Here is a 25,774-nt window from a genome sequence, read left to right as displayed (position 1 = left end):
GGGAGGGGGGGAGGGGGACAATAGGTACTCTGTGGGAAGACCATAGAAAGCTCTCCTACAGCTGATGCTGAAATCGGGGCATGTGAAGTTCTGAGCAGCCGTGCAACACGGCCGAGCAAGCCTGAAGGTAGAGAGCGAGGACAGGGACTGTGGCCCAAGTGCTGGGGCGCACGAGACCCCACCCCTGCCAGCTCAGTGTGGCCTTAAGCGAGTTCCTTAGCCTCTTGCCACCAGGTTTTTTTCATGTGAATGGGCACAGTAATAGCACCTCTCTGAGATCTTAAAACAGTACATCCCTCTGTAAGTCCCAGCTTCTATTATCGTTATAATTATTAAGCAATGTGGGGTTTTTATAATTCGAGAGAGAGAACAAGCATGAGTGGAGAAGAGGGGCAGAGAGAGAGAGAAAGAGAGAGAGAGAGAGAGAGAAAGAGAGAGAGAGAGAAAGAAAGGAGAGAAAGGAGAGGGAGAGAGGAGAGAAGGGGGGAGAGAGAAGGGGGGAGAGAGAAGGGGGGAGAGAGAATCCCAAACAGGCTCCACGCTTAGCACAGAGCCCAACATGGGGCTTGATCCCAAGACCCTCGGATCACCACCTGAGCCAAAAATCAGAAGTCAGACACTCAGGGTGCCTGGGTGGCTCAGTTGGTTAAGCGTCCGACCTGGGCTCAGGGCATGATCTCAAGGTTTGTGGGTTTGAGCCCTGTGTCGGGCTCTGTGCTGACAGCTAGCTCGGAGCCTGGAACCTGTCTTAGGATTCTGTGTCTCCCTCTCTGATTCTCCCCTGCTCACGCTCTATCTCTCTCTCAGAAATAAAAAAAAACATTAAAAAAATAAAAAGTCGGATACTCAATGGACTGAGCCACTCAAGTGCCCCGGCAGTATGGTATTTTTTAAAATGTCATTCTGTTCACATGTTCAATTAGCCTGCTCTGGTCGCCTTGGCAAAATATCAGAGACTGGGTGGCTTCAACAACGGAAATTTGTTTCCCCCAGTTCTGGAGGCTGCAGGTCAAGATCAAAGCACCCTTGATCTTGAAGGTCTGATCAAGGAGATTCAGCTCCTGGTGAGCACACTCTTCCTGGTTTGGGGATGGTGTCCTCTTGCTGAGTCCCCGGACGGTGGAAGGAGACCAGGCTCTCCTTTTAGGAGGACACTTCAAAGTGTCACAGTTGAAAGGACACTAATCAGCCCTATTATTCAGGGCTCCATCCTTAGGACCTCATTTAACCTTAATTACTTCCTTACAGCAACACAACCACACTCGAGGTTAGAGCTTTAATGCAGGAGTGGGGGGTGGGTGGGCAGGGACACAATCCAGTCCATAGCACAGATCAAGGTAAATGTAATTGGGTTTGGGGGCACACGGTAGTCACAAAAATAGTCCGTCTGTGGCCAGACATAGGAGGCAACGTTAACCACCTGGTAAGGACACACGGACGGGGACACACACACACACACACACACACACACACACACACACCCAATGATGAAAGTACAAGGATCCTCCAAGCTCTACCTTACTTATGAAGGCCTAGTTCAGAATTTATTCTTTCTTTACACAGATTTCTAACATTTGCTATCGTACGTCCCAAAGAATAGATAAAGAATGGATAAAGAATGGATGAGTAGCAAATCAGAGACTTAGAAATAAATGCTTCTGAGTCCAAGAACACAGAAGAGTGAAAGAAGGAATAACTTGCAATTTCTCAGAAATACTTTTTCAGGGGTGCCTGGGTGGCTCAGTCAGTTAAACATCCGACTTCAGCTCAGGCCATGATATTCCAGTTTGTGGGTTCAAGCCCTGCCTCGGGCTCTGTGCTGACAGCTCGGAGCCTGGAGCGTGCTTCAGATTCTGTGTCTCCCTTTTTTTCTGCCCCTCTCCCACTCACCCTCTCTCTCTCAAAAATGAACATTAAAAATATGCATATATTTTTTCAAACACATCCACTTGAAAGTGACAGCAGTATAATTCATCGCCTGTTTAGAGGTGTTTCGGCACCGGTCGTGGTTGAACTGTGTCCCCCTGATATTCATACGTTGAAACCCTAAACCCCAAGATCTCAGAATGTGACCTTAACTTGGCAGAAGGGCCACTTCAGATGTAACTCGTTAAGAGGAGCTCCTATGGGGGGTGGGGGGGGTAGTCCTCACCCAGTAGGACCGAGGCCCTTACAAAAATTGGAAATTTGAACACACATACACACAGGGCTCTGATGTATTTCTGCTGCCACAAGCCGAGAACCGTGACTGTCCAGGAGGTCTATGCTTTCCCTAGCGTCTTTGGGGGAATACAGCCCTGTGGACACCCTGATCTCGGACTCCCAGCCTCCAGGATGGTTTGTAGGTGTTTTAACTACCCAAGAGATCGAATGCCAGGCTCTCCTGAAAAAAGTAACACTATCATGGAAACAGGTGGTGTTTTTTGTTTGGACTTGGACAGTAGTAGGATGAATTTAATATATCAAACTGATGGGACCATGGGGTGCCCAGGTATCTGGTCAAACATTATTCTCCGGGTGTATGTGAGGGTGTTTTGGAGAAGATTAACATTGAAATCAGTAGACTGAGTAAAGCACATTGTGCTCCCAGGGTGGGTGGGTCTCATCCAATCATGTGAGGGCAGGGGTGGGGGGTGGGGCTGAGCCTCCCCGAAGAAAGAGGAAACTCCCTGAGCCTATCTGCCTTCAGACCCGGACTCCAAGCTTTCTTCCTGCCGCCAGACTCAAATGGAAACACTGGCTCTTGCAGGGTCCTCAAGCCTACTGGCTTCCAGACTGGAATGTCCAATGCCACCTCTCCAGATTCTCAGACCTCCAGACTCGGGCTGGAGCTTCGCTGTCAGCCCTCCAGCTTGCCCATTCCCCCTGTGGGTCTTGGGGCTCGCCAGCCTTCATCGCCATGTGAACCAACTCCTTATAATAAATCCCTTTCTGGATGCACATATGTATGCATCCTATCCATTCTGTTTCTCCAGAGAACCCTGGCCAACATGGACCGATCTGGCAAGCTAGTGAGTGCCATGAGCTATGAAATGGGAATAATACCGCCCATCTTGTGAGTTGTGTAAATTAGGGACAAAGCAGGCTGACAGTTAACACACTTCCAGGCTCAGTCAATGGGGACCTGGAGAGCAGCCACCACCCCCAAACCCGGGCGGCCCCACACGGAGCACGGTCACAGGCGGCACCTGCTTACGTGGAAGACGACGCCATCTTTTAAAAAGCCCAAATGGTTATAGATAGATTTGTTAGACTAAAACAGAGAGAAGAGAGACAGAATTACAGAAGTTCAAAACACTAATAACAGACATCAGCAGTCTTAACAACACACGCTGTGAGCAACCACTACGAGTAATAACTTGAAACGTCATTTTTAAGTGTATTTTAGAGAAAGAGAGCGTAAGCAGAGGAGGGGCAGAGAGAGACAGGCAGAGAACCCCAAGCAGGCTCCACACCATCAGTGCAGAGCCCGATGTAGGGCTCGGACCCACGAATCCTGAGATCATGACCTGAGCCAAAATCAAGAGTCGGACACTTAACTGACTGACAGAGCCACCCAGGCGCCCCGGTTTTTTCGGATGTTTTAAAACTTCTGTCAAAATGACATTTCAAGGGGCGGCTGGGTGGCTCAGTCGGTTAAACATCCAACTCTTGGTTACGGCTCAGGTCATAAACTCACCGTTTGGGGGTTCAAGCCCCATTATCGGGCTTAGTGCTGGCACCTCGGAGCCTGCTTGGGATTCTCTGTCTTACTCTCCATCTCTGCCGCTGCCCCACTTGTGTGTTCTCTCTCATTCTCAAAATAATAAACTTAAAAAAAAAATACATCCAGAAAACCAGATGTGAACATATGACAACCTGAATTCTAATACTGTTAGGAAATAGGTATTTAGGTGCCTCAAGTGTAAAGAAAGCTTCCTTCTGGGAAGGGGGAGGGAGAGGAGACAATAGTTACTATACACACCAGTAGAATAAAACAGGTGTGGACAGGATCAGAGTCCGCTTCAGAAAACGCTTTATTATTTCCTTGTTGCTGCTACTCCAAAGAATGACGACCTTCACCTTCCAGCATACTTCAGACCTGCTTCCCAGAACAAACTCTACCACAGAAAACTGCTAGCAACACTGGACATAATTTTAAAGTGATCGTTTTAGCTGCCCTGCTACATTGGCAAGAAAGTGGAGACTCAAAACAGAAAGAATGGGGGATGCAGATGGGCAGGGAGAGCAGCCAGCAGAAGTGGGTCAGGGGCAGGACGGGTCATGTCTACAGATGGAGTACCAGGATTCAAACCCAGCCCTTCCCCCAACACGTGACGGAGCCGGGCTCAGATACTGAGCACCCGGACACCTGCCATGTCCTGCACCCCATTTCATCACTGAAGATCAGAGCTCTCCATTCTTATTATTTGCCACACTGGGGTATTTTTGTGTGCTCATTTTTGAGAGGGACAGAGTTAGTGGGAATGAACAGAGGAGGAGCAGAGAGAGCGGGAGACACCCAAAGCAGGCTGCAGACTCCAAGCTGTCAGCACAGAGCCCAATGCAGGGCTCAAACCCACGAACCTTGAGATCATGACCTGAGCTGAAGTCAGACATTTAACCGACTGATCCACCCAGGTGCCCACACTGGGATATTCTTAGAAGCCCAAGAGCTCAATTAATTAATGGCTTTAAGGCACTCGGACGCCAGGCTTGAAAGTTTCTGTATCTTCCCAGCAGAGAAGACTTGTATTCAAGTGGTTACAAATTCCACCCCTGACTCTGCCCAAAAGGGTTCTTCTAACCCCACCCCTCCGCCTTGAGGGGTGATGTGGCCGTCTCTCCCAGCGGGGGGCCTGTCTCCAGCATCATCTAGAGATACAGACCATCAAAATGGACATGATGCCTTGAGACCTGGCACCTGACATCTACAGTCCCCCACCTCAGCCCCGGAGTACGTGGTGAGCGATTATTCTTCAACTTATGGTCAAGGGCTGTGCTCTGGCAGGACAGGGAAATAAACGAGGAAGCTGCATCTCCACCTTCTGTCAAGACAGCCTGCTCAAGGGCGTCTGGGTGGCACAGTCAGTTAAGCATCCAACTCTTGATTTCAGCTCAGGTCATGAGCTCACAGTTCATGGGTTCGAGCCCCACATCGGGCTCTGCGCTAACCATGTGGAGCCTGCGTGGGATTCTCTCTCTCCCTCCTGCTCCCCAAATCTCAAAATAAATAAATTAATTTAAAAAAACAAAGGACAGGCACCTGCGTGGCTCAGTCAGTTGAGCATCTGATTTCAGCTCNCCCCCCCGCTCCTGCTGTCTCTCTCTATTAAAAATAAACATTAAAAAAAAAATAAACGACAGCCTTCCCTTCCAATGACTTCGTTATTGAAAATGGGAAAGGAGCCCACATCCCAGAAAAGTGGAAAACAAAAGCTAAAGAAAAACAACTAATTTGGAGTCTGATTGCAGTGGAAGACATTTCTCGGGCAGCTGACAAGGAATATGCTCCGCTCATAAAGGAACCCGGGACAACTGCTTACACAGTTAAGTAGAGACAACGTCCGTTAGCACCTAAAGAAGAAACTGGTTTGGGGGTTCTTCGGCCCCTGTAGTGGGAGTGGTGCAAGAGGAAGGGGCATCAGTACCCCCGATCTGAGGTGGGCACCGGTAGCTCTGTGGTTGAGACCAACACGGAACACATTCTTTGCCTCTGCAGAAATGAGCCGAAGACTTTGAGAACACAGAAAACCAGAGATCAAATCGGAATTAGGAGCCCTTCTTCTGTGTCCCTCTCAGGCAGAAGGGAGTACGTGTCCTAACTTCTCGTCCCTTCCACATCCCTCAAGGAATATTCTTTTGGATGCCTACATGGAGTCTGAGTTTCACCAATCATGTGGAACTCAAAACTGCTTGTTAATTTTAAGGAACAGTGTCAACCAATTACTGCTTACATTTTTATATATGGTACGAGAGAAGCCCATCTGTGTACACACATGCATATTTTGAAAGAGTGTTTTCATTATTCCAAGGATTACTGGGTGTAAATATTCCACCTATTCCAGCCCCACTCTTCTCCCCGAACCCCCATGAGTGCTCCATAGAGCTGCACAATCATAAAATGTCCAGTAAGGCATTTCAGTGCAAATAAACGAACATTAATTCTCTCTCTCTCCTTGAATCGGAGCCCCAGTCTACAAGTAGATCATTGACCGGGGACAGAGGCAAAACAGGTTGTAAGAATAGACAGAATTTAAAATAAGGCTGAACAAAGACCTCCCAGAGAGCTGTAAGGTCTTTTGCGTAAATAAAGGTCAAAGGAGGTGGATTAGGCTCTGGCCACTGTATCAGAAGAAAGGGAAAAAGGTGACCACGTGACCAGGATACATGGGGGAGGTAGGGAGACAACACTAGCTCTTAAAGTCAAGGGCGCTTTCTCATACCCACCACCTACTTGATTCGCTCCAAAGTTTCACCCTAATTTTGCAATTACTAATGAAATTTAAGTGATTATAGGATTCATGGAGCACCCTCAACCCCCTCAAGTGTCTACAACACCCTTGGTGAATGGTTTCTGTGCCATTAAAGGTAGTGTTTGTTTAAAACGTATGACATGGGAGCACCTAGGTGGCTTAGTCGGTTAAGCATCTGACTTTCGCTTAGGTCATGATCTCACGGTTCATGGGTTCGAGCCCCGCGTCGGGCTCTGTGCTGACAGCTCAGAGCCTGGAGCCTGTTTCCAATTCTGTGTCTCCCTCTCTCTCTGACCCTCCCCTGCCTGTGCTGTCTCTCTCTCTCTCCTAGAAATAAAACATTAAAATTTTTTTTAATAAAAATAAAAAATAAAGTAAAATAAAATGTATGACATGGAGAATTACTATAGATACAAATGGATTCGGCCGTATGTGTCCTAGTTAATAACAGCTTGGGATGTAGAGACAGTCCAATGAGGCTGAAGCTCATGGGCATCTCAGACAGAAGGATGGACAAGGTAGGTATTACTCACCTTTTCCCTGGTCTCCAAGTTTCCTACCTAACCCAAAGGCTATAAAGTTTACCTAACGTCTTCCTAATGTTTTCTTTTTACATTTAGAGTTAGAGCTGTAATCCACCTCATAGTTTTTCCTTTAACTGGTCTAAGATGAAAAATCTAAATTTTTCTTCCCACCGGAGAGCTAAGCAGGCCAGCACCATTTAAGTAAACCACTCTTTTCCTATCCGATTTAAATGTGCTTTTCCCATAGTTTCCCACAAGTACTCAGACCCCTGATTCTATTTCGTTGTTGTTTTTTTTTTAATATTTTTATTTATTTCTAGGAGAGAGAGAGAGACAGCGTGAGCAGGGGAGGGTCAGAGAGAGAGGGAGACACAGACTCTGAAACAGGCTCCAGGCTCTGAGCTGGCAGTCAGCACAGAGCCCGACGCGGGGCTCGAACCCACGAACCGCGAGATCATGACCTAAGCGAAAGTCGGACGCTTAACCGACTCAGCAACCCAGGCGCCCCTCTATTTCTGTGCCAGTACCTGCTATTTTAATTACAATGGCTCTGAAATTCTAACATCTGAATAAGCAAGTCCCATTTTGTTTTTCAAAAACGTCCTGGTGATTCTCACTCATCCATTCTCCCTCAGGAACTTACAATCACATCCCCCAAGAAACAGCGGCGCTCTGATGGGAAGAAGATAAAACATGTACATTCCTGTGGAGAAATTTAGGATATGGTCTCCCCATCCAGAAGTATGTTCCTCCACTATTTAGATCTCATTTTAAAAAATTCTCTTGTAAAGTTTTACATTTTTCTTCTTAGGTTCCTCCTAGTAAAATTTCTAAGTATTTTTCACTCTTGCTCACAATTTTTAACTTTGTCCCACCTCTAAGTGGTTATTCCAAGGATGAAAAAAAGCCATTAGTTTCTATGTATTTATTTACTCATAACTTTACTTAATCCAAACATACTTAAAAGATTACCTTGGGTAGGGCACCTGGGTGGCTCTGTTGGTTAAGCATTCGACTCCTGCTTTTGACTCAGGTCATGATTTCACAGTTTTGAGTTCGAGCCCCGCATTAGGCTCTGTGCTGACAGCACACAGAGCCTGCTTGGGATTCTGTCTCCCCCTCTCCCTGCCCTTCCCCCACTTGCTATGATCACTCTCAAAATAAATAAAAATAAACTTAAAAGAAAACGATCACCCTGGGTTTTTAAGTGTATGATGACAACATTTGAAAACAAGTAATTTCCCCCTCCCAATCTTCCCGATTTCTTACTCTACTTGTAAGTTAAAACTGTTAAATTATAACTTATTAGATACGTTATAAGTTATATAAGTTGTCATTTATTCTTAGAAGACCTTTAACAGATTAAACAGTAAGACGGCATTAAGTATTTGGTTGATTTTAATGGGAACAGTTTTAGTATTTCACCATGTAATTAATGATTTTGTTAATCAGTCCTCATATCTAAGTACTTTCTATTTATTCCTAGTTTAATGAGATCTTAAAACTCATGTCTAAAAACAACTTAGACATTTTTAACATCTCACGGCCTTTAAAAAATTTATTTTTAGTATTTTGAAAGATTCCAGGATGTAGAAGCATCTCTGAATTCACGGAAGAGACCTCGGTCATGCTGACCTTTGAAATATACCATACCTGGTGTTAATCTGTCAATGTAATTTGTGTTTTATTTATAATTGTTGTTCATCAGTAAATTGACCTATATGTTCCTTTTCCATGTAATCTATGTTAGATTTAGGGGCCATAGCACATAGTAGTATGTATTGTATTGTATTTTTATATTTTAGAAAGTACCTGTTCTTTCCAGACTGGCTGTAAAACTATCTAGGCCTGGGGCTTTTCTTTTCTTTTCTAAACAGGTGAACTCAGTCAACTGAGAACCTGCTGGCAAATGTAACTTTTTTTTTCTGATTGGGGAAGAAATCTTCCCAGTTGTACACAGAGATACACATACGTACCAAAGGATGTTAACTTTCTCAACTTTCCAATTTCTGACTTGAACGGGAAATATAAGGAGTCCGTGTGACAGCTGGGCCCTCCCCGAGGTGTGCAGGAACCGAAAGGAAAACCCAAGGAGCACCTGACATCTGAGCACTGGCAAAAAACACCAAATAAGCTAATACCACAAAAACTCAAAATCCAGGTCAGCATTCCTTGAAGTCTGCCACAACCTGAAGTCCGAAAGGAAACAAAAATATCCCTTAGCAATTTACAACTTCCCAACTGAATTGAGTGGTAAGTTGAGTCCCAAAGCTTTTTGGTTTCTTCCCCCTAAGAGGTCAACTGCTTTATATCTACTGAACCTTCCTACAAGGCTTGTAGTTAACATTTAAATGCCATTACCTTATAGTGGTTCCTTACATGGGGGCTCTGGCTGGCCTCTGTCTGTAGCGCTCACTAGCGCCCTCCCTAGGGTGAATTTGTATCCATCAGACAGTAACTCTGGGGGAAGGGGCTGGGCACGCCAGTGACGAAGGGGGGAATCTAGTCCCGGGTACAGACACCAGCAGGGCCGGCCAGCACGGAAACCTGGTGTTTATCAGTCGTGGGGCCAACGCTGTGACCATCCCACCGACAGCATGCCTCCTTGTCAGTTGGTTCTAAACTCAGGAGAAACAGATTACTTATTAATACCACTCACTCTTAAAGCTAAACCATCCCTTTATTTCAACAAAGAACTCTATGTAAATATAAAATGGGCCAAATGCCCTCAACCATCTATCTGTGCCTTGCTACGTAAGATCAGCTTAACCACTATGCCAGAGAATTAAACCCAGGGCAGCACTGCTCATTTAGAACCACAAAACTGCCCCTCCCATGCTCATGTTCTGCCTATTTAAAAAAAAGAAAAAGTTAAAATTTTAAAAGGGGGACACCTGGGTGGCTCATTCAGTTAAGCATCTGACTTCAGCTCAGGTCATGATCTCGCTGTTTGTGAGTTTGAGCCCTGCACAGGGCTCTGTGCTGACAGAGCCTGGAGCCTGCTTCAGATTCTGTGTCTCCCCTTCTCTCTGCCCCTCCTGTGCTCACACCCTGTCTCTGTCTCAATAATAAACGTTTAAAAAAATTTAGAACCGCAAAACCTGCAGGCATCAGACCTAGGAGGCCGTGCAAACCTGCAAACAGAAGCCCTTGACTTCCTACAGGACAGCCCACGCCACCAAAGACCTTCGTGGGGGCCGCACTCAGTCTTCGGGAGACGGGGAAGAAGCGCTTATAGACTGCTCCTGGGAAAATCAGACAATGCTCTCAAAAAACTCATTCACCCCAAAGTTTCAAGATGCTGCCTTCTCAGACACGTAATCTCTAAGTATACGATCCTTACATGCCTAAAGTTAGGCACATTAGTGCCAATTTAGGAAATCTACCCTCACAGCATGGAAATCTGAAATTTCTTTTTTTTTAATGTTTTTTATCTATTTCTGAGAGAGAGAGAGAGCGTGAGCAAGGGAGGGTCAGAGAGAGAGGAAGGCACAGAATCGGAAACAGGCTCCAGGCTCTGAGCTGGCTGTCAGCACAGAGCCTGATGCGGGGCTCGAACCCACGAACCGTGAGATCATGACCTGAGCCAAAGTCAGACACTCAACCGACTGAGCCACCCAGGTGCCCCGGAAATCTGAAATTTCTGATTAACACTTTTTCCCCCTACAAACCCTGGCAGCTGTCCTCCAAAATAACAGTAAATCAGATCTCAAGATCCTGCACAGCAAACCACGGTTCGCAGCAACAACAGACTTAACCTGGAAAGTCAGACTGAAGAAAAATAGGGCCCTAAAGGTTCATAATCCTGAGTTAAGCAGAAAAGTGAGCCAAAAGGCAAATTTTATGGAGGATAGTTTATTCTCTACAACAAAAATATTCCAGTCTCTTTACGAATCCTAAGACTGCAAAGGAAACAGGTCACAAAACGGGGTCTAAATGGAAAGATATACATGCTGCCCGACTGACTGCTTTACCGCTTCTGTTCCCCTCCCCTGACTGCCGCTAAGTTTTCTGTGGTTACTTTCTATCCGTCGTCCCTGGCCCAGATCTTAAGAATTCATTCTATCTCTGTCCAAGTATCAGCCTGACCGTGGCCTTGGGCGTATTTCTGGGGTGTTCCCTGCCCCCAAGTTCATCACAATGAACTGCTACACCACTCCCTGGTCATCACACGGCTGCGGACAAGGGAGCCAGAACTTCCCTGCGTGCCCCTCCTACCATTCGCCAATCCCTCCACACATCAGTACGACTCCCAGGTGGAGAGAAGGAAGAACACCCAATATATACGGTATGTTTTGTTCCTTAAAAAGATATTCTTGGGCCGCCTGGGTGGTTCAGTCAGTTAAGCATCCGACTCCAGCTCAGGTCATTCATGATCTCACCACTCGTGGGTTCGAGCCCCATGTCGGACTCTGTGCTGACAGCTCAGAGCCTGGAGCCTGCTTCGGATTCTGTGTCTCCCTCTCTCTCTGCCCCTCCCCCACTCACAGTCTATCTCCCTCTGAAAAATGAATAATGTTAAAAAAATTTTTTTAAATAAATAAAAATAAAAAGATATTCTAGAAAAAAAATGAGGTGGCTGCCTGGCCCACAATTATTCATGTCCATGCTATCTGGCCATGGGGAGCTGCCAGAAAGACCTTTCAACAAATCCCCACCTTTACTTGCACCAGCTACAATCCTTTTCTGTTGCTTATAATCCAAAGAGAACCGTATGGAAAGACCATAAAACACCAATACCTTTGTCTAGTTGGAGGATGTCTTCGTTACATTTATATGCACTTTTCCGTTTTTGTACCATGAACACAGATTGCTTTAGACGTAAGTAAGTGTTAAGGAGCTTCAGAAGGTTTTAGGGTTAATCTGTGTTAAACACCAAATGTTCATCTGGTGCTCACTAAATCCCATAACCTGTTCAAAGATGCCAAAATCTCTAAGGCTCAAAAATCATGTTAATAAGCAATTACTGAAATGAGCTATTATGACAGTTTCGTGGATAAGGACAATATTTTCAATGATGCCCAAATCTCTTGGGGTGGGGGGTGGTACCCAGTTAAGGCGAGCAAGAGGCAGTGACCCACCTACCCCGCAGACCCATGGCCCTTAAGCATGCCCGTGACCATTGCACAGCCTGCTAGGAAGCATTACATGGTCATGACATGGCTTTCAAAGAATGCTTTCTTTCTAATTCCTAAAACACTCATATTCTAAAATTCTATATTCAATCAACTTCTTGCATTTCTCTACCTATAACAGGCAACACAGTAGAGAAAAGGGGGCCTTGTAACTCAGGTGAGATACTGCGGGTCCCACCACCTTCTAGTGTGCTGACATCTCCCTTCTATAGTTTTGAGTACTGTCCTGTGACCTTATCCTCGAAGAAAAACACTGCTTTGACATTATGCTATCATGTCCCGTCGCTGCCGTAAGTTACTATTTTACATGGTCACTCAGGGGCCTCAAGCTGTGAATAAAATAGAAGTAAAAAGAGTTCCATGATGGGAAAATTTACCTGAATGCTGTACACGGGGGACACAAATTTAACACTTCTTGTAAAAAAAAAAAAATTCTTGCCTACAGGTTTCCAAGTGCTACAACACAAGCGGAATACATATACTTTTTTGACTTGTTTCATGCTGTCAGATGAATCTCTGCAAGGGAGGAGAAAACGTGGGCAGAAGGGCAAAGAATAGAAAATTTATCACTGGCAGGGAATTAATTAGAACAAGGTCCAAATGGTATGTCTTGGCAGGCTCTCTGCCTGGAACGTCATACGTTACTCAAAAACAATATTTAATTGCAGATCTGCATGCCAGGTACAGCAAGGAGATATCACTTAGCTTGCTTTCTTGAGGACAGGTTTTGGGCAATATTAAAAGATTTGGTATGGGAGAATCTTGTTCAACTGGTCAATTCATATAGAAATTGCTAGAAAATAAAGATGTGTTGGCATCATTGAACGTTAACACCTTTGGTAACTTCAGGATTGTTTTTGAAATTATGTTTGTGCAAAGTGTTTCTCAATCCTCATGTAACCCAAGACCCAGCACACAACGCAACTGGAGACGAAATGACAATTAGGATAAAGTGATTTGGTGGGTCCACCAAGTGGATCTATGGACAAGAAAGATCTATTAACTATTTATTCTTGGGATGTGAAGGAAACACACAACTGCTGTGGAGGTCACGAAGACCAGATCCTTAAAAAAATATATATTTAACATCTCTGTGGGAGGCATGAGCCATAAAATGGTAATTAATGATACATAATCAAGTGATAAACGCCAACATCAAACGATGCCATCAGTGTTATTACCAAAACTTTTAGGTCACCTTGGATGTTTCCAGACGATCTCCATCAGTCATCTACAGAGCGGAGGTCCCATACGTAGGAGCCAGAATTTTATTTGAACAAATCTGTTCCCACCTCCAAACCTTTTCACCATGATTGAACCTATTTCCATATCCCCTGAGCCTCACCTGGTACACTGTAAGGATTCACCTGAAACACAGCGGAAATACAGAACCAGCCTGTTTTTCCCAAAAGCTGAAATTGGTTTCCAATAATTTCTAATTATGGTTAAAAACCCCACATATAACAAAACTCTGATCTTAATGCTCTTTAAGTATATACTTTGCTTGTATTCAGTATATTCACATAGATCTCCAGAACTTTTTCATCTTGCAAAACTCAAACTACATTTCCCTTAAACAGCCTTTCATTTCCCCTCCCAAAGGCCCTGGTAACCACTGTTATATGTTCTGTCTCCATGAATTTGACTACCCTTGGAATCACATATAAGTGGATTCATACAGTATCTGTCTTTTTGTGACTTATTTCACTTAACGTCCTCAAAGTTCATCCATGTAGCAGCAGGTGACAGAATGTCCTTCCTTTTAAGACTGAATATTCCATAGTATGTATATACCACACGTGAGCCATTCATCCATCAACGCGCATTTGGGTTATTTCTATCTCCTGGCTATAGTGAATAATGCTGTGATGAACACAGCACACAAGCAGCTCTTGGAGATGGTGTTTTCAACTCTTTTGGATACATACCTAGAAGTAGGATCGCCAGATGATATGGGAATTCTATGTTTATATTTTTGAGGAACTGTCCTCTTTTCCATGGCGGCTACCATTTTACATTCCCAGCAAGAGGGTAGGAGGGTTTCAATTTCTCCACATCCTCACCTAACACTTGTTCCATTCTGAGTCCTGACAGCAGAGGGGATAGCTCGCTGTAATCCTGATTTGCATTTTTTTTTAATGGTTAGTGATGTTCTCTGGCTTGACTATCTCAAGACTGAGCGAACACTGGAGACCAGTGAAGGCTTAGGTTTTCAACCTGGACCAAGACATCAAGGGAAGGGATACTGATACTCGTTGGCCAGAATGAGCGAAAGACGTTAGACGCGCAACAGGATGATGTGGGAAGGTGTTAGGCAGGGCCTCTCAAGCTAGCACTCTCCCCTCCCATTACGGAGTCACTGAAAAATGCTGGGGGAGGAAGGAAAATTACTCAAAACCAACCTGCTCCTGCGGTTTACCTGATTGGAACAGCCAAGATTTCTCATCTAATAGCGCTGCCCATCCTACAGCTCTCATTGTAATTATGCATACGTGTGACTTAAGAAGAGTTCTGGGGGGATAAAAGCCTCCTCCACTTACTGAGAAAATGTCCTACTATACGTTGTGCTCTGAAGGAACCAGAGCAGAAAACTGGGGACAGAAGTTGCAAAGCTAGAAGTCACAGCAGCAAATGGCCCAACCCTTTCTCAAATGATGTTTCATTGAGAAGCTGAACAATGAAAGTCACTGTGTATATTGGCTGAATTAGGTTTCAACAAAATTCCCACGTTCAAGCACTAACCCCCGGTGCCCAGTGACCTTATTTGGAAATCGGCCCTGTGGACACCCAAGTTAAGATGGGGTGGATGCTAAACCCATAGGATCGTGGCCTCAGAAAGAGAAACTGGGAGACAGACATATGCAGAGAATACCATGTACAGATGAAGGTGGAAATGGACAGAGCTGCACCTACAAGCCAAACACCACCAGAGATGGGCGCAAACCACCGGAAGCTGGGCGAGAGGGCTCTCCCTCACAGCCTCGAAAGGAAACCAACCGTGTTGACGTCTTGATCGCTGACCGCCGCCTTCTAGAACAGCGAGGACATACTTCTCTGTCGTTGCAGCTGCCCTTCTGTGGTCCTAGGTCACGGCTACCCTGGCAAACTAACGCGTTCTGTTTCAACAAATAGAGAATTGAGTCCTCCAGGGATGGAGGAGCCCAGGAAACAGACTACATCTAAAGCGTCACCTCGATGCCTTGGCCCAACACGCTGCCAGTAGGGTTCACGCGGGTATATGGGGCACAGAGAAAAAGAACTTGAGCCTAGGACCTTATGTACCACTCAACAATGACCAAAAACAAAACCAGCCGTCCAGGCCCCTTGTCAAGCATTTCTGGAGCCAGACAGAGGGCAAAAATAAGTTTGGAAGCCAACCAATGCGACTCGTATCCACATAAAACCTCTCTACACAGCCCTGGGTTGGCAGGACGCCCGACGGCTGCTGGCTGTGTCTTGGTTTCTGTCGAACCAGTTTTCTGCAGAAAATTAGAGTTTTATGTTCTAAAGACTGACATGTACCTTTCAGGAGCTTCAGAAGAGAAGGCAGCGGTGGACACTCACGGAAAAGCCCACCTTAGAGAAATCGCCCTGGGAATGGAAAGGAAGGGGGGGGGGGGGGGAAAGGAGACAGACGATCTTTGTTATCAGGGGTTGAGGAAGTTCACAGTTAGCAAACACCAAGACTTGGCTTAGAGGGAGGGTTTCCTCTTTAGAGGTGAATAATGGGCAACAGCCTAACAAACCAGGAGAGCTCTGGGCAGGGCGGCAGCTAGGAGCCCAGACCCTTCATGTGGGCAGCAAATGGGGTCACTAATCATCTCTGCACGATCTACCTGGATGCGAGGAGCTGTTAAATGCAGCCGAAACCCAGCTAACAAAGGAAAAGAGGACTTCCCAGCACCGTGTTACAAAACCAGATGTCCCATTTAACAGCTCCAATAAAATCTGTCATCTTGGTACTTACAGAAACCATTAAATCGGGCTAAGGGATAATTAGATGGCTAACAGTAATAGCAAAGTTTTGTTTCAACTCATATATTCGGTATGCACGATAACCACACACAACGCTGGCCGGCTTTTTGTCATTTGGATTCTACTGAGAAAATTGTCTACAAGTTCAACAGAAGCGTGCCCATGGATCGCAGGATTTATTCGTGAGTCAAGGGATCTGTGTTGGGGTTTGACAGGTACAGCAATAGCCGGTGGAGTTGGGATTAGTGATGCAGGCATCAGGGGGTGTAAAGAGGAACCCCGCACCCAAGGCTGGAAGTGAAGGCACAGAAGAGAGAGACCCACAGGGGGTTAGAGGTAGGAGCCTGAGGGAGTCACGCTTGGTGGCCTTAATCTTCTCTGGAAGGTGGCTTGGTCGTCCGAGGAGCGAGGGTGTCCTGGCTCTCTCCCTGCTACTCCCTGCTAACTGGCACAGACAGCTTGCTCCCTGCGGCCCCCTTGACTGTGGTCAGGACGAAAGGTAGGCTCTTCATCCCCCACCCCTCCTCTGCTTCCCTGCTGGGGTCCCAGAGGGCCGGTCCCTCCTGCATGGCCACAGCACGAGTGGACTCAGAACCAGTCCCTCTTCCTGCCCCATCAAGCCTAAGGATGACAGCCCTTGTAGGGTCACAGGAGAGCTGGCCAGAAGGGGCGAGGCCAGCCTGCCACAGCCACTGTGGACCCAGCCAAGCAATGACTGAGGGCTCTCCCTTAGAGGAGCCAGGAAGCTCCAATGACCAGGTGAGATTGGAGGCTGTGAATTTATAGCGGCCACAGCCTCTGCTGTGGTAGAATTTCTTCCAACAGCTCTTTTCTGGTGTTGCTTTTCTGCAACGGCTAGAATCAGGGCAACGCGAGGGACAGGCACCCTGCATGACAAGTCACTGCCATCTGAACCACGAGCAGGTCATCAAGGCAGGAGAAGGGGTTGCTCCCAGGGTAAAAGGCAGAGATCGTAGGAGGGACGAGAGAGGCAGATCAGGTAGGAGTCACAAATGCCACAAATGNGGGGGGGGGGGGGGGGGGGGAGCCACAGAATACTGAAAGCATGGGTTTTCACAAAAGTGTTACCAAACATTTATTATTGGACATCTAGCCCATTCAGGTGTCCCCTGCACCCTGAAATCAGTCACACATGCCTTATTTCGGCTGTTCCTAGTCGAGGGGCACATACTCAGAACTGGACCTAGGGAATGCTTACAACGATAAGTCTGAGTCTTCCACGTAATGAGCTTTAACCACTTTTTTTCCCAAAACCATATCAAAAAGGAAATCTTTCTACTAACTGTTCAGTGAGAACAAAGAAGTGCTTTATTTTTAACAGGTGTGCGAGTAAGGAAACGGTGTCTTGAGGCTCAGGCTGAAACAGACTCTTTTCCCTTCATTCTCTCAATGTTCACTGTGCTTTTGTTATGGGTTGAATTGGGTCCCCCAAGATTCCGGTGTTGTAGTTCTCAACCCCCATTATTTTAGAAAGTGACTTCATTTCAAAATAGGGCCTTTACAGAGGTAAACAAGTTCAAATGAGGTCATTGGGGCTGATGCCCTTATCAGGGGAAGTTTGGAGACTGTCACCCAACACAGGGAGAGTGCCACAGAAACATGGAGTCAGAGATGGGGGTGCTCCAGCTTCTAGCCAAAGAACACGAGGGACCACCAGCAAACCACCGGAAGGTTGGAGAGAGACACGGAATGCATTCGCCCTCAGAAGGAACCGACCCTGGGGCGCCTGGGCGGCTCAGTTGGTTGAGTATCCAATTCTAGGTATCTGCTCAGATCATGATCTCCCAGTTCATGAGATGGAGCCCTGTCAATGTAGAGCCTGCTTGGGATTCTCTCTGTCCCTCTCTCCCTGCCCTTCCCCTGCTCATTCTCTCTCTCTCTCTCTCAATACATAAATAAAACTTAAAAAAAAAAAAAAAGGTAACTGAGTATGTGTGTTCTGTTTGACATTCTGACAAATGGCCACCGGGACATGACCTAATAGCCAGATGCACTTTATGCTACAACACCTCATAAATAAACTACATCAAAATTAAACAACAAGCTGATGGCCGCTGTCACCCCCCTCCCTTTCTAATGATTCTGAGCAGGGTCCTTTGAAGATACTGGATTTAAATGCTTTCCCAGCCCAGCCTTCACTTCACTGTGACAAGCTGACAGAATAGCTTCTGGATGACGAGGAAATGGAAATCCAAGGAGTAAATATAATTTTCCTAATATAAATGGGAACCAAGCAATCAACCTCCATTTGGTACTTCCAGTCTGTACAATTTGCATAATCACTACGAACCTTAAAGGTTCATTTACAGAGTCACGGATTCCTCTTTGTGATTAAAAATAAGGCAGTGCCTTTTATTAGCAACACGTCTTTTCCATCAACTACAAGACGACACCAGTTCTAGTACGACAGTTGTCATGGAAAGGCCTGCTCCCGTTGATTTCCTAGTCCTCTGTGACACCATGGAGCCACCTACATGCAAACCCAAGGGCTGTACAGTCTCGCAAGTTCAAACCCAAGGGCTGTACGGTCTCCCGAGTTCAAACCCAAGGGCTGCACGGTCTCCCGAGTTCACACTCAAAGGCTGTATGGTCTCCCACTGTGAGCTGCCAAGCCCCATAATTCTACCTCCTCCATTTCTCCCGAGTCGGCTCTTGTGTGAGCATTCCATCTGGAGTCCATGCTGGTACCCGAGTGCACGATACCACAAGGTCTCTGGTCACTGGGCGTTCCACCTGCAGGCTTAGCCCTGTTCAATCCATCCTTCCCACTTCAGGGTGCCGATCACCAGCATGTGTTGGGGGCAAGCAGGACTGACCTGCTTGGTTATCCCAAGGGCTACTTCTGGCCCTAGACAAGCTCATGGTGTGAGGAGAGCAGAGCTTAAGTGGAGAATGTGCAGAGCCAGGACCCAGCTCCCTCCTCCCAGCTCTGTGACCTAGATTGAGACCTTCATGCCATCCCAGCCTCACGGGACCCATTCATGCCTACCTCAGTGGCTCACTGCTCAGCCACAAATGGGGTAGCAGAGAGACAGACTCATGGGCACAATGTCTGGCACATGGCAAAGGGATTTTTAAAAGGCAGTCCTTTGGGGGGGGGGGGGCATCTGAGCGGCTCAGTCAGTTAAGGGTCAAACTGTTGATTTCAGCTCAGGTCAAGATCTCACAGTTCATGAGTTCAAGCCTCAAGTGGGGCTCTGCACTAATGGTGCAGAGCCCGCCTGGGATTCTCTCTTTCCTCACTCTGCTCCTCCCCAGCTCATGCTCATTCATTTTCTCTCAAAATAAATAAAACTTTAAAATAAATAAAAATAAAAAATAAAAGGTGGTCTTTTTTTATTCACATATCACCAGCAGCACCTTGCCTTGTGTGTTCATAAACATTTGTGCAACTCATATCACATCTTCCAGATCACGTTCCATAAAATAACAGCAGAGCCGCACAATTCCACTGGGGGGGATCCAGCCTAGCTTCCTGTTTATGTAAGTGAGGAAAGAGGATCCCAAAAAGCCCTGGTTACAGGTACAAAGTGTTAAAGACTTTCAGAACTATGCCTACAGAAAACTTCAAATTGATTAAAATCATTCCATGCCTTTCTTAGCAGTTAAAACTAAAGTCCAACTCAAATGTTCAAAGAAATGAATACGTGAATCATTAAAGACAGCAGTTTAAAAACCAGTGTGATTTATGTTAATATTTCATATTAACGTTCAAACCCAGGAGTATCTCGCCAGCTAAGCACTTCCTTCAAAGCCACCTGCACAGCCCACACCGAGAAGAGCGATCCTAAAATGACCTTCACCCACCTTGAAGTCCTTCATCTGGTCTGTGCATAAGAGCAGAAATTCAGCAAAGCCAGAATGCACATAAAAACTGAGCTAAAAGAACAACCCCCTCTATTTCAGAGCTAACCAAACAGAAGCACGGTGACGCTGCAGGTACATTTGGGGGAGGGGGGAGAAAGTGAGGGGCGTAAACGTGCTTGTCAGAAACTAAGAATTCATCACAGCCGTCCAAGTGACACTTCATCCTTACAGACTTTCGGAAGCCACCTGGGAGACATCTCTATTTTAGGAAAAACGCTCCAAAGAGAGCTCAAATTGAATGGGAGACTCTGTACAAAGAGCTATGGCGGGACGGTTTGGGGGGGCATTATTCCCTCTGATCTAAGCATGCTATTTTCATTTTTTTTTTTAATCTTCAAGTGCTTTCGTATTTTTCCCCCATTTCACCTCGCCGACAGCTCTGTAATGAGAGCACAATCTCAATTCTGTTAAAGAACAATCCAGAAACTAAAGCTTAGCAGGAATGGAAGAAGAGCGAGCAACTTTCTTGAGAAGCTGAGGGGAGTCCCGGGCTCGGCAAGGTGTATTTCCATCAGAGCTCGGCCCCGGGAGGGAGGCGTCCTCTCTCCATTCTCCACCTCACGGAGAGGAGAGAGGTAGAGAATGGTGGCCAGTGCGCAATGACACGGGGCTTCACAGTCCGGGGTTTTCCCCTCTAACCCCTCTGTTTCTTGGAATTCAAAACCGTATTATCTCCATTTAAAAGGGGTGGGGGTGAAAGCAGCTCTCAAGCTCCCTGTTTTCTCAGCATACTGGCCGATTTTAACATCAGATACAGACATTCTCAATTACAGGTTTTGTTGGTTTGGGGTTTTTGTTTTTTTTTTTTTAACTTATTAGGTTTTACTAAGGGACTCTTTGCAGGGAGAAAATAGCAAACAGCTGTTAGAAAATCCCTGCAATCATATCAGAGCTACAGGACGGACTTTGATCACCAGCATCTAAACCAAAGTTGAAAGGGGCGCACACAAACTTTCTGGGCCAACATCTGAGATCGACTCTGGGCTGCAAGGAGCTAGCGAGGAGGGAAGGCTCACAGTATTAAGCTGAAATGAGTTATGACACATTTTTTTTTTTTTTGCATCTATTAAAATAGCCTTTAAATTGAATCTCATGAGGCCAGACCCAGACAGCACCATTTATCATTCCAGTTAAATAAAACACAGAAAGGGCTACGCAGAGTGGACATAAATACTATTTCAGAAACTTTGCTGATCAAATGAGCCAAAAGCAACACAGATAAGGAAAGAAACACTGACTTCTTTTTTTAAAAGCTGAGTGACCTGGTGAGATTCCTACCCCTCATTTGGGTTCAAACTGCAGCTGCTTGTGAGAGTTAATGTAGCTCCGGGCGCACACAGCTCCCTTCTTGGTTTTAAACGGCAGATTAAATTTTGATTCAGGTCCCACCACGAACTCCTCCCCCACCGCCTCCCTCTCCCCATCCACTTCCAAGTGCATTTCATGCAAAAGGAGAAAACAAAGCAGCCACAGACCCTACACCACCTTCTAATATCACTAGAATAGGGTCAGCTAGAATGAACAGTCCACTACACCACCAAGAACTTAGAATTCCAGGTGAGTGAGAAGCACAACACCTCTAAGAAAGGAAGATTTCCCAAGACCTTCAGTTCAATATATATTCCCTCTCTCTGGGGTTGGAAGAAAAAGTGACTTTCAGTGGCTTACCCAAAAGGACACCTTTTCTAAGAGGGCTGAAATGGGAGGGGGGGGGGAGAGAAGAAAGAAAAGTGGTTGGAGCGGTGGAGACACACAAAATTCATTCAAAATAAAATGAGACCTAGAGAAAAAGAGCATGTTTTCCAAAGACACAGTTGCTATGAGTGTGTAAAGTGAGGTGTAAAGTAGAAGTCTGCAAANGGTTTGGTGATCTGTGCTCAGAAGTACTTAGGGAATTCGTTATTTAAGATGATGACAGGGGACACCTGGGTGGCCTGTTAAAGTGTCCAGCTCTTGATTTCAGCTCAGGTCATGATCTCAGTTCGTGGGCTTGAGCCCTGCATCAGGCTCTGCACTGACACCACAGAGCCTGCTTGGGATTCTCTCTCTCCTCTCTGCCCCTCCCCCATCTGTCTCTCAAAAGAAGCCTCAAAACCATAAAGTAAAATGATGGCTCTGCCTGCATTCTACTCTAAAAACTAAGAAAAGGCCCAGGAAATTCAATCCCCAAGGAAATACGCCGTTCATACAAGAAGGCTCGCAGAGGAAGCCATAAGGACGTCCGGCCACGTGCCCTGCTCATCTGTGTGGCAAATGTGAGTAAGGAAAGAATATATGTTGTCTCGAGGAGTCCCATCAAGGAGGGATCCCATGTGGGCCAGACACCCGGCCTTGACGGAGTCACAGCAAGAAGCTATGGCGCCAGGTTTCCAGAAGTCATGGGCGGCCGTGTCTCTTGCAATCCCGTCCTGAGTACTAAGACTGAGTCACCATGGCCGGCCTGATGCCTTCCAGCTGCGCGAAGGCCTGGCTGTTTCTGTTCTGAAAGAACACAAGGTAGCAATTTAGAATCCGCTCCAGTCAATAAAAATGCTGATATCTGCCTTTCCACAGGCAGCTACAGAAAACATCTGGTTGAGAAGGAAAATTCCGGCCAAACTAGGAAAATCAAAATGTGAATGGAAGAGGCATGTGAAAAAATAAGGACATCAATTCTACCTGTAAAATAAACTCGCTCTAACATTCAGTCAGCCAACGTTTTAACGAGCACCTAGCACACGTCAGGCGCTGGGAATGAGGCACGGCAGGAAGGGCCCTGCCCAGGCGACAAGGGCACCACTCGCCACGCTGGTCATTAGGTGCTTACAAGGTGCCGAGTTGTTACAAATAGAGTGTTTGGAACAACTGTTAGTATCACAGTGAGAGACAGGGTTTATCACTAGCCTCATTTTACAAAGGAGAAAGCGGAGATACAGAGAGGTATCTTGTCCAAGAGGATCAATGAGCCAGTAAAAAAAAAAAAAAAAGGCTGAAATTTGAACCTAAGGAGTCTAGCTCCACCCTGATGGGTATATAAGTAAAGAGGGCAGAGAGAGGGAAGAAAAAGCCACAGCCTGTCTCAGAATTTCATGTCTGGGTAAAACTGGTAGGGTCTTTAAGGATGCATAGGAGTTTAATCAGGGGGAAAATGAGAAAAGTTCTTTCCAGACAGAGGGATTATAAATGCCAACCACGACCTCAGCAATTATCAAGTAAAATACTTTTAAAAGATAAAAACAAACTCCATTCCGATTTCTTAGGCAGGGAGATCCCACAGAGCTCCTAGAAAAACAACAGCTAGAAACAGTCTTGATGTTCTTTGGTTTAGGGACACTGAAGAAATGCATTTGAATACAGTACAGGACTCCATGTAGCCTGGACACACAACAGCAATATTTGATAGCTTGTCAGTCCGAACCACACACGGGAATGCGATTTAATAGAATGTGTTGCTCGAGACTCGGGCTCCGAAGTCCTTAGCACAGTATGAACAGGAAACCCTGAAACTAAATACCTCATCAAACCAGTCTGGCAACAAAGAGAAGAAAGCTGGAAAGGGGGAGGGAGAACATGTTCCAGAAGGCCAAATTCTAACAGGCTGGCAGGTGCGCTCATTTATTTTTACAGTTTCAACAGACGAGCGATGGCTTTGTTCACCAGAATACGGACGCACTCCCAAGGCTCTCAAAGACAGGCATTTCCCCAACAAGAAACAAAGAAATGCGCAATAAGTTGGCAGTTCTACCCACAGATCTTCAGAGCTTTCTCTCCCCCCGAGACACTTCATGGGAATTCACACTCTCTGAACAATAGTCTTGAGGATGAATAGAGTTTAGTGAATCATACCACCTAAATGATTAAAGGATGGGTTACAGATGTTAATGTCATTAAATTCCAGTCCCTCCACAGCCAACAGGAATAACTGACGGATCGTCTCCTCTTTAAGAACAGGTTATATTCCCAAAGTTTTGTTAAGTTAGCCGTTTAGAATTCAAAAGTGGTTTTCTTCCCCACCAACGATGCTAGATGCGGTGGATAGTACAGAGGACAGAACAGAGAAAACTAAACCCAAAGTGGGCTACAAGGTAGGTCTGTGGACCCCCGCCCACGTAAGGGGAAAGGATTCTGGACGACGGTGCAATCCAAGTTCTGGAGAGTGGGACCTATGCCTCTCACTCTGCCTGCTTTGGGCACAAGAAATCCTCTATCTGCGTGTAACTGCTGCTAGCTCCCTAACCCTCAGGAGGCATTGTATTTGAGGAGGAGGTTGGAGGGGCGCCTGGGTGGCTCAGTCGGTTAAGCATCCGACTTCGGCTCAGGTCATGATCTCACAGTTAGTGGGTTCGAGCCCCGTGTCGGGCTCTGTGCTGACAGCTCAGAGCCTGAGTCTGTTTCAGATTCTGTGTCTCCCTCTCTCTCTGACCTTCTCCTGCTCACGCTGTGTCTGTCTGTCTCTCTCTCAGAAATAAATAAAACATTTAAAAAATTTTTAAAAAAAAAAAGGAGGTTGGAGAGGAACAGCAGTCAGGGGCTCAAGGAAAAACCATCACAGAACCATGGCAGTGAGGGCGTGAGAGCCAGGGTGCAGTGCTCTCCCTGATGAAAGAGGCGAACGCTGCAGATTCTTCCTTCTCTGCACAGCCCCAGACACCCCTGTTTTCCTCCCCTGGATGGCGGGGCTCTGAAATTCCAGGGCTGCTGCACTGTGGGTCTGGATCAGGGTTTTTCTACACCCCTCCACACTTCCCACTCTTGAACACAGTCATCCACTTCTCTACTGACATGAAAACACGCATGCGGCTCTTTGATGGTTTTCTCCAGCTTTTTCTTGCCCGTACGCTACAGAAGGGGCACACCCACGTGCAAACGCATACACCAACGAGAGACGAATCCGTGGAGCAAGCAGAATAGAAAGAGATGCATCCACAGGATCACGATTGTATCCAGTTCAAATAGATACATAGAATTCGTGCATATGCATACAAGGTCCGTACCATTCAAGGGATCCGCCCACGGAGATCGCTACACAGGCAGCGCATGCGTGAATCTAAAAACCGGACAGCTCAAAACCAGAGCAGGTCAGGGGAGCGTGCAGGGGGTGGAGAGGGAGGCGTGGACCCTAGTCCTGCCACCTCGGGTCATAGAGAACAGGGAAGAGAGGAGTCTCCCACCCACGCTCTGGAGTTCAGATAGACCCCAACTTACTGGAACTTCAAATGCCTCCTGGGTGTCATCCAGCATCTGGATTTTGATGGACATGAGTTTTCCTGAAGGTGTTGGGGGCGGCTTCTGTCCATGTTCCAAGGTGCTGATCCCCGAATTCTCCGGGGCCCCCAGTCGCGATCCTGGACTTGGCCTCTGCTCTATTTCTCCCATGGTGAAGGCAGATTATATACTATCTGCAGAAAACAGCGAGAAAGAAAAATACATCAGAAGAGGAGACTCATTTCAAGCACCTAAGGGACATCGGTCATCTCCGGCCCTTCCTTGGATCCCTGGAACCACGGCTCGGTGGTCTCTCCATCCCCCGCCCAGCAAGCACACGCGGGGAGGCTTCACGCATTCACAAACAATAAGGTCGCCTTCAACCAACCAACACATGCAAATAGTTGTGCGTATTTTATATTTTCTAGTTTCACAGTCCACTCTTGTTCATAAAATAGATTCAGTCATTTTCAACATATTATTCAGCGTCTGCAGCAAGCAACACACCACCTTTACACATCTTGAGTCTGGACAGGGGATGATAAACAGTGCCTAAGCCATGCCATTGGCAACCATTAATTACCGTCTATGGACACACCAACATACTAAGTAA

The 25,774-nt window shown here is 46.3% G+C and overlaps 1 protein-coding gene across 1 annotated transcript in view; it reads right to left on the bottom strand.

Annotated features, from left to right (window-relative positions):
* FARP1 (FERM, ARH/RhoGEF and pleckstrin domain protein 1) overlaps positions 1–25,355 on the bottom strand; it is a 220,885-nt gene extending 195,530 nt beyond the window's left edge. The window contains exon 1 of the mRNA XM_077753961.1: positions 25,162–25,355. Within this exon, the coding sequence (XP_077610087.1) occupies positions 25,162–25,332 (171 nt within the window). The 5' untranslated portion in view covers positions 25,333–25,355. The remainder of the gene's footprint in view (positions 1–25,161) is intronic.
* Between the last annotated feature and the right edge of the window lie 419 nt (positions 25,356–25,774).

This window comes from Crocuta crocuta, unplaced genomic scaffold, assembly GCF_008692635.1.
Source record: "Crocuta crocuta isolate KB4526 unplaced genomic scaffold, BGI_CrCroc_1.0 scaffold31, whole genome shotgun sequence".
NCBI classification, from domain to species: domain Eukaryota; kingdom Metazoa; phylum Chordata; class Mammalia; order Carnivora; family Hyaenidae; genus Crocuta; species Crocuta crocuta.
The sequence above is the reverse complement of the archived record's forward strand: the minus strand, read 5'-3'. Positions and strand labels throughout refer to the sequence as shown.